The following is a 10,214-nucleotide window of genomic DNA, read 5'->3' on the forward strand; positions in this document are numbered from 1 at the left end:
AACCAGAGGGAAGACAGACTGAACAGTATTCTAACAGTCTCTATTATGCTGATGGATTGACTGTTCCTTCTGTAACGCTTAAGGTGCGAGGAATGTTTTGTGATAACGCAAAGATTCGAGCCTGGATATTCAGCTCTACTATGGATAACTCGCATGTCTTGTAAATGAGGAAAATTTTCCCTAACATATTGGTTATGATTAAACCAATTTTAGTCGGTTAGAAATGTTTCCGTGCGTCGTGAACAGAAGTTTAAATAATTTTAAATTCAAACTATGAGAAATAAGTTATTCGTAGCACGTGTCAGTAGTATTAATAAATTGAAGTTAAATTATTTAAAATGAGAGATTTTTATAATTTGCAAAAACAAAGTATTTTTATAATAAACTTTACTGTATTCATATAAACAGACGTCTATTTAAAACTTCGTCGAATCAAATCCTTATATTTACATACAAAGTTACTTCCGAGAGAAAAAACACAACATATACTCTTCAAAAAAAGCAACGCAAAAGACAAAATATGAGACAAATTGTTAACAAGTTTATTCCGGGTAGTTCTGTATGACATGTGTGAAACTTTGCACATTCACTGCTGAACATCCAAAGTCTGCAAAGGCGAAGTCCACGCTCACTAGTTGAAGTTTAACGTCACTCAACGTCAATAACGAGTATGCCCCCGTGAGCATCAATAACTGCTTGGCATCTCCTGCCCATGGAAGCAATGAGATGACGAATCACATCCTGTGGAATGGCTGTCCATTCAGCCTGCAAAGCTTCTGCAAGCTGAGGTAGAGTCTGCGGTTGAGGTTGTCGCCGTCGCAGACGTCGGTCCAACTCGTCCCAAAGATGTTCGATGGGGTTTAAATCTGGTGATCTGGAGAGCCAGGGAAGAACGTTGATGTTGTGGCGTCTCAAGAAGACAGTGATGAGTCGGGCTGTGTGAGAACGGGCGTTGTCATGTTGAAAAACGTCGTTGACGTTCACCATGATGGGTTGCACGTGGGGCCTAAAAATCTCGTAGACAGTTGTGTACGGTCTGATCGAAAATCCTACGCAGCCCTGGTATGGTTGAGGTAGTAGACGTCGCAGTGGTGGTCCTATCCCGAAGGTGACGTAACCGGATGTAGCGATCTTGTGCGGGCGTGGTCACACGAGGTCTGCCAGATCGTGGACGGTCACGAGTTGATCCATGTTGTTGGTGACGATTCCATAGCGTTGTGATGGTGCTTGGGTGGACATTCACAGCTCTGGCAACATCTGATCGAGATTCGCCTGCTTCCAAGCGACCAATGGCGTTGTTGCGTTGTGCTTCAGTCAGTCTTGGCGTAACTGTATTGCGTGTCGGTGGCTTAACACTGAGCTATGGAAACCGAGAACCCGTCACTTTTATAGGGATTTTGCACATGTTGCACTTGCAGAACATGCAGATCTCTCAAACAAATTTATTGGACACGCATGCGTTTTGGCGAAAAATCCGATGTTTTCCTCCGTTTTCAATGTGCACAACTTTTATTGTCATTTTGGTCTGACAATCAGTGTCTTAACACATGTAACATCACATACTCTAAGCTTGTAACGTTATTACATATACTTCTCTTTAAAATAACAAAAATATCCCTTTTGCGTTTCTTGTTTTCAAGAGTATACACTGATGTCAGGTTAGCAATAGCTCGTATACAATCAAATTTGAGGGAACCTCCCATTGTAGCTATCTAGAACAAATAATCCTACGTGCACTAAAGAAATTAACATCTTTTGAGTTAAAGAAACTGAAACTCTTGGAAAGCAACTTAATTGGTACACGTGACCGTTATCGACCTATTAAATCCGATTTACAATTGCCTTAATTTCATTAGATTTGTTCGATAAGATTATTTGAGTAATGAAATACTCGAAGACGTCTCTGTTGTTCTCTTTTTTGTTTTGTTTTTCAAAATCAGTATATTTTAATTAAACATATCCGTACTGGTTAAAAACCAGCTATAAACCTCATGCAATCGACTTGTCACCTAAAATGGCGGTTCAGATTCTACTGCGCGTTGACAGCGATGAAAAACTTTTACTTGTTAACATACTATATAAAATACTGAACATGCGGAACAAAGAACCAGTTTTCTTGTTTAGTGTTCAATATGTGCGAGAAAACAAACAATTTTCACGTCATAAACATCAGATCAAACAACCACTGAGATACTAAACTGTATCATGTAACAGCTTTCCGATAATAGGTGAATATATGTTTCAACAGTTTCACACTTGCAAAACTGACAGAAGGGATTGGTTTATTATCGTTACCATAGTGATAACTAGTAAAAATTCACAACGTCAATCGGGTGGCAAATTAAGAATTTTAATGGTTGTCAGCTTAGAGTGAACAGGAAAGACATAGGCGAACTTTAATCTTGATAGTAAAAAGTTTAGAGAAACCTTGATACTTGTCATATTGACAGTCAATGGTTTTCTGACGTATGGTTTATCAGCTGCTTTTAAAGGTATCCGATGTTCATATTCATTTACAGCTGTCTGGAAATTTACAAGATCATTTTGATCTTTTTTTTCCTTTTACTAGATAGCGTTAAGATTTGTTTGTTTTTAATTTCGAGCAAACCTACTCGAGGGCTATCTGCGCTAGCCGTCCCTAATTTAGTAGTGTAAGATTATAAGGAAGGCAGCTAGTCATCACCATCCACTGCTAACTCTTGGGGTACCCTTTCACCAACGAACAGGGAGATTGATCGTCACGTTATAACGCCACCACGGCTGAAAGAGCAAGCATGTTTCGTGTGACAAGGATTCGAACCCACGACCCTCAGATTACGAGTCGAGTGCCTTAACCACCTGGCGGCGCTAAGAAAGACAGTAATTGCTTGTCCCAGACGTAATTCCGATAGAAAGTAAACGGTATTTGTCTCGCAAAGATTTATTATTAAGTCAACTACTTAGGTAAAGTTTGAACAAACGTTTTTCTCTTTGTGCGTGTTGTTTTCAAATTAATTGGACTTGACTACAATCAACCGTGGTTATTTCCTATTTTTTTTTGTAAAACAAAAATGTATTCTTGAAAATATCCCCTAAAGAATATATATATTTCTATAATAAATACGGTATAGCATATAGAAAGTTGTTTATTAACTCAGAAATGGTTGCACAATTTGCTATAACAAATGCGCGAATAATAGTTCTGAAAATGTTGTAATGCAGATGTCGTTAATACACAGCATGCAAAAAATATTTCGCACATCAGGAGAGCTCCAACTGGGAATATTTTAATATTGTATGATCTTTATTGTTATAAACGTGTAACTTCGACTATTAATATTGCATTATTTCGACCAGCAAGCAGCTTTCTCGTTTGTTTTTGTTTGATGCAAACTGCACAATAAACTATTTGCGCTGTGTCTACCGCAGGGACTCAGTCCTCAATTTCAGCATTATCAAGTTTACCCTTTTCGTGTTTACGTAGCAGTAAACATTTATGACACGGTAAACACCTGACCACTAGTATCATAACAAGCGGGGAAGTGCAGCTTCCAGTTATTGGCATCAAATGTCAGACCCATTTCTTACACTATTTAGTTTTTCAAAAGCTTGATGACCATAAAGTTTTGAAGCATTAGGTGAACTTTAAAGATTCTTGGGTATATCTTACCGTTCATAAAACATTAGTTTGTTTTATTTTCAGTAAGCAAAATAACTTTATATTGATATTATGCACAAGGCTACACAAAGGGCTATTTGTGCTTTGCCCATAATGGGTATCAAAACCTGGTTTCTAGTGGTGTAAGTCCGCAGACACACCCCTGTGACACTTAGAGCAACAAAATAAGACCTATGTCTGAAATACAATACATAATAATAACATTTTAAGTTGACTTGGCATAACCAAGCAGTTAAGGCGCTCGACTTGCAACCAGCGGGCTCGGATCCACAGTCAACCAAACATGTGGGCATTATAATGTGACAGTCAGTCTCACTAAAAGAGTAGCCCAAGAGTTGGTGATGAAGACGAGCTGCCATCCCTCTAGTCTTTCACTGCTAAATTAGAGACGGCTTGTTTTGCGAGAAATTCAAAACTATACCAAAGTCTGACCACATACAGGAAGGTGTGTGTGTGTGTTTTCTTACAGCAAAGCCACATCGGGCTATCTGCTGAGTCCACCGAGGGGAATCGAACCTTTGATTTTAGCGTTGTAAATCCGTAGACTTACCACTGTACAAGCCGGGGACATATATAAGGAGGAAACTACACTAAAAGTAATTATTAGACACTTCTGTGTGGCAGTAAAAATACATTCAAAATTATACAGATAATAATGATGTTTTATAATAAATGTATTTACTTTTAAATATGTAAACTAAAATTAAATAAAACTTCCAGAAGAATGCTAGGTTTGGTTTGAATTTCGCGCAAAGTTACGAGAGGGCTATATGTGCTATCCGTCCATAATTTAGAAGTGTAAGACTAGAAGGATATATGTGTGTGTTTTCTTGTAGCAAAGCCGCATCGGGCTATCTGCTGAGCCCACCGAGTGGAATCGAACCCATGATTATAGCGTTGTAAATCCGTAAACTTACCGCTCTACTAGCGGGAGGCAAGAGTAGAGGGAAGGCAGCTAGTCATCACCACCCACCACCAACTCTTGGGCTACTCATTTACCAATGAATAGTGGGATTGACCATAACATATAGCGCCCCCACGGCTGAAAGAGCGAGCATTGTTGGTGTGACGGGGATTCGAACCCGCGACCCTCGGATTACGAGTCGAGTGCCTTAATCACCTGGTCATGTCGGGCCAGGATGCTAGGAAGGGTATTAATTAAATGCATCACGTAGTTGGTCAAAGGTCAAAATCAATATCAAACAATTTGTATTTCTTCTTAGTTACCTTGTGTCGAGTTCAGTCTGAGTATAAAACTAATTATGTGTGTTATAACTGTAAACTAGCCAACAAAAACAAAGACTAAGACACCTATCAACAAAATGTGTACAACATTTCTTAGTTTAAAGCTTTTAAATAGCTTTTAAAAAAATACAAGTTAACAAGACACGTATTTTATTAGAAATATAATGCATAATATATAGTTCACATGACAGCTATGTTACTACTAAACCAATAAAAAAACAATTAAATATTTTTTAAAAAAATCACAAGACTAATAGTAACAAATGTTAGGTGGCGGAGCCACATAATTATTAAAATATCACAATACATTGTTTTTTAATGTGCTACGAATCTCGGTGAAACACCTTAAGTGGTTTATTACAGCAAAAATATTCTTACCTCATGGAACAAATAACAGAGATACATCAGAATAATCAACACAAAAACTTGCTTCCAAAGTAACACACATCACATTCAAGCACTAGTTTTAGGGTTATAACACAGCAGTACAACTGGGAGAAGATTCATATTAGCACTGAAAACGCCAGGCGTACAAAACTTGATCATATTTTATTATTATATAACTACAGATAATTTGATAAAAATATGTTATATTAAACATATTATCTTTTCACAATGTTCTAATGGTAGTTCAAATATGTTGCACGATGTCTTTTGTATCAACGAAATATTTAATAAAACTCGATAATTAAGTTTTATATTGTATAATTATTTAGAACAGATAATTAAAAATAACAATAAAAACAACAGGAAATCAATAACAACACCTAACTCGGCAATACCTAAAGTTATTAATCATGTCAGTTGATACTAGTTTCAAGAGTTAAATCAGTCAACATTAGTATTATTTTCAAGTTAATGTTAAGAAAACAATCTAATAGCAAAGCACCCGTCATAGCCAGGTGGTTTAGGCACTCGACTCGTAATCCAAGGGTCGTAGGCTCAAATCCCCGTCACACCAAACATGCTCGTTTTTTCTGCCGTGAAGACGTTGTAATGTTACAGTCAATCCCACTATTCGTTGGTAAAAGAGTAGCCCAAAAAGGTGGCGGTGGGTTATGATGACTAGCACCATTTTCTTTAGTCTTACACTGCTAAATTAAGGACAGCTAGTGCAGATAGCCCTGCGCGAAATTAAAAAAAGAAACTAATAGCAAAGCCAACCAGTATATGATTTCTGTTTAACCTTAAATAACTACCCGTATGAAGTATGCTTATCTGCAATTTCATCACGTACTTGAACAATATTTTCATCTTTTAACTTTTTAATTTTAATTTGATATTAGCATATCAAGTAGATATTAGTTGAATTTGTTTATACGACCTTGATACCGTCTGAAACAAATACATGTAGCAATAAAAACGCCACAGCTATTGATGGTTGAAATACTCCTGATTAAACTATATTATTATTACTGATAGCATTCGCTTTTATTTTTTTAGCACCAGTTTTATGAGCATGTTCAGTACAAGTGATAAAAAATGAGTATAAGCCATGCTGTTTTTGTGTTTATTAACTTTGTCATTTTTTCTTGCAGATAAAAGCAAAGAACTTACTGTGATAAATTATTAATATTTTTACTTTCAGTTTAAAAAAACAAACAAACATTTTTGTCACTTTTTGCGTTTCCATTCTGCAGTGAAACTCTATGGGTTTTAATTTTTTTTATGTATGATGCGAAAAGTTTTAATTTCTAAAAACGAAATATTTGTCACAAACACACGTACACCCTTTACCCCCCAAAAAAACAACAGCAACAAATTCTTAACTAATCATCGTTAATTCTATGGATAAAGTGGTAATTTTTGTTGTTGTGGCAGCTAGAAAATATTTGCTCCACCCAAAGTTCTAATGGATCTTGATGCAGTATATAAACTAGCATTATATTTATACTTACGTGTGTGTGTGTGTGTGTGTGTGTGTGTTCAAATGTACTTTCTAGGGAAGTAAAATTGGAAAATATATTTTCCCTTTTATTCCACGTATAAGGTTTTGTAGCTAAGAAAGCTGCTTCATATTTTCAACCGGCCTTACACTAGGCTGTTTCATTCGTCCTGACGAACACGGGTCACGACAGCATGAAATGAATAGTGGTAGCTTTCTCATCGACTTAAAAAAAAAATCAGCTTTCTTTCTTTTCTTGTATTCCAATTCTCCTTCTTCTAAGAGTTTTGTTTCATTTGTTTCTCAGCTCCCGGATGTTTTCTTTATTTAATGCTCTTATTTATTTATTTCGCTTCGTTTCTCCATTCAAAATGTAAAATTCTAATGAAAGCTGGAAATGAATAGAAAAGCTTTGAAAAAAAACAACAAGAAATGAGTAGGAAGAAAATAGGGTTACACCAATGAGATTAAGCTGTATCACTTCATCTGACCCAGGGCCAAATAATGTCAAAGGCGTTAAGTTGCTGATAACCCACGTTCTTGTTTCTTTCCGTCATTAGATTGTTAAGATACTCCAGTAGCTGCTCTTCGTCGGTTTTGTTCAGGAAAGTTTGTTTTCTTTTGTTTATAATTTTATACTAGACTTGAGACGTAAATTGAATTCACTCAGATTAGTATCATAATAGCGAGTTCTATTCATTATAAACTGAGTTTCTATGGATTGTTCAGTATGCTATATCAAAACGATTTCCAATACGCAAATCAATAAGACACGTGACAACAACAATCGATGTAATGTCGCAGTGGAAAGGAATGTATCAGAACTACATGTTGACATTGTTTGGCTTTTTGTAGATGCTACAATGCCACAGAAAACTGGTAACTTTTGGCAAGAACATGTAACAGCCCTAACTGCTAACACACGTATAGTTGTTGTTACATGAAGATATTTGACTGTTCTTAAGGAAGAATAATTTGTCCTCTTCAATCCAAACGAATGAAATTATTACGAATATGAGAAACATTTGAAAGGTGTCAAAAATGAACCACGAATATGAGAAACACTTGAAAAGGTGTCAAAAATGAACCAAGATTTACAAAAACTAAAAAAATACCCACACTAGCACTAAAACAAAAACATCGTTGCAAAACGTTGGTGTTTGGTTACCAGTCAGTACCCGAAGTAAGTAAGGGTCAATAGAAGTGAGGTATAATTTGATGCAATATTTTGTTATGTGCTTTGATCGATTTCATTCAAAGACATTAAAACTTAGAACTATTATATAAGGTGCATACATATATATAAATGGGGCGTGGCCTAATGATTTCAATACCAGGCTGTGAATTTCGACATCTAAGATTTCAATCGAGATGCGTCGCAGAATCCCTCTACATTTTCAGCTATTGGGGCAGTTATAACCATGACAATAAATCTCACTACTTGGGTAAGGCTGTTCGTGTAGGCGGATGGTGTTGTAGACTAGTTACTCTCCTTTAGTCAACTATTCTAAACTATAGATCGCCATAGCTGAGACTTGGGGTCTTTTGACTTAGCCGTTTTGCTCACACGTGTCACAGCGGCACAAAGCGCTGTTCAAGTTGAAAATATCAGATATGCCAAAAATTCCACACCTAAATCTGTGGATCTAATATTAATGAACTGTGAGAAGTGAATAATATTTGATGTATCAGCATATACTGATCGACTGCTATTTACTAAAGTTTACATTCTCAGTCGTCTTAGGTGATATAAGAAATGTCAAAGGGCACTTGGCAAGTATTGATTATAGAAAGTTGTCCATATGTGGATCCAAACACATGGTTTTTATTGTAACAAAATAAATCGTACTTGTTATTTTTGTCTATCGACAACATTATCATTGGCACATTGTCGGTTTGAAGTACTTAAAACACACATCTAAAGCCTTGATACAATGAAATGGTTGAGTCTTATTTAGCTAGTATGCCAACACACAGAGCAATCTTGAGTCATTTGATATTTCCAAACATAACAAGAGCGGCTAGTTGGGACAGAAGGAAATTCAAATAAACATAAAAAGATGCTTATCGAAATTCTTATTTCTAGTTTACGTCATAAAACAAAATTCAGTTGAGCATGAAACAACTTAAATACTTAAACTGCTCTACGAGTTTGAGTTATTATTATAAATCAAAGTTACAGTTAACGAATTTCCCACTGTCCCTATCTCCTATCTAGCGAAACCACAGCCAAGGTTTAGAAATCAAAGTTACAGCAAGAAAAAGAATATTTTATACGAAATAACAGTTTTTTTTCTTTGGCCTTGTGTATATACACGTATATTTTATTTCTCTAGTTTTACAAAAGATAACTAATATGGAATATAAGAACATTAAAGAATAATTTTAACGATCCTAGAAAATATCCCTAACCTTCCTGAAAGTCCATGGGTTATTACTCCGGTCCAAATTATCATAAGGACTCCAGGCCACATGGCTACTGGCAACACGACAACTCTAAAACTGTGATCGACTCAACTCCGTTCAGAAGATGTTGTCGTTGCTGGTTCTCCACTGTTTTGATGTCGGTCGAAATGTTTCATGTCAGCTGGATGATTTAGAAGCGCATGCTCAGTAAATGTGTACTTAGCTCTTCCATGTACTGCATAGTTTATGTGGAAGAAATCGTTATGAAAAATAATAATTCGACAAAAACTATGTTTCTTCACGTTGGATTATGATTATAACTATCATAAAATAACAATAAAAGTTTCTGAATTTTTTTCATATGTGGTTGATACATGTTGCAAAAATGTAACATTTAACGGAGTATCAAAATATCATTTTTCGTTTATTTGTTTGTAAATAAGCACAAATCTCTGCCTACCGATAATATCGAAAACAAATTTCTAGCGTTGTAAGTCCGCAGATAATCTGCTGTGCCACTGTGGGTTGGGGTGGCATTATTTTTCGTTCAGACTTTAATTGTTTAGCAAATCTCATTTTGTAATTATAAGAATCTATAAATTAATAGCTGGACGCTGTTATATAAAAATAAACGAGATATGGTTTATTAAGGAATTTCGGCTTGAAAACATCACCAGTCAATACAAAACAATAAAAAAAAACATATTATTAATCTCTAGGGAGGTGTATGAATCAACTTTCTCCTGTACTACCGTGTTATGTCTTTTGAGTGTGATGTGACTTTGAATGATTAAGAGAAAGTAGTTCCGTAGATAACGTGTGTTATTTCCTGGTTTATTGGGCTTTAAGTAAAAGAAAACTAAAGTGTTTTACTTCTAAAATATTACGCTCAGTCAGACCTTTAATAAGTCGTACAACTTAATTATATGTGTATTAACAAAACACATCATTCTATAATTGCATTTACAAGCTACCTGAATCGTTCGCTTGAATAAAGACTTTATGTAAATCCTTTAGATA

General features: G+C 35.7%; 1 protein-coding gene across 3 annotated transcripts in view; it reads right to left on the minus strand.

The window, feature by feature from the left end:
* The window catches only part of LOC143249796 (glycine receptor subunit alpha-1-like), a 70,356-nt gene extending 61,021 nt beyond the window's left edge, over positions 1 to 9,335 (minus strand). For 2 of the 3 annotated variants that reach the window (XM_076500230.1, XM_076500229.1), the window contains exon 1: positions 9,201 to 9,335. In XM_076500230.1, coding sequence (XP_076356345.1) covers positions 9,201 to 9,262 — 62 coding nt within the window. In that variant the 5' untranslated portion in view covers positions 9,263 to 9,335. The remainder of the gene's footprint in view (positions 1 to 9,200) is intronic. The other variant, XM_076500232.1, reaches the window with a different exon arrangement.
* Between the last annotated feature and the right edge of the window lie 879 nt (positions 9,336 to 10,214).

This window comes from Tachypleus tridentatus, chromosome 4 (assembly GCF_004210375.1).
Source record: "Tachypleus tridentatus isolate NWPU-2018 chromosome 4, ASM421037v1, whole genome shotgun sequence".
Lineage (NCBI taxonomy): Eukaryota > Metazoa > Arthropoda > Merostomata > Xiphosura > Limulidae > Tachypleus > Tachypleus tridentatus.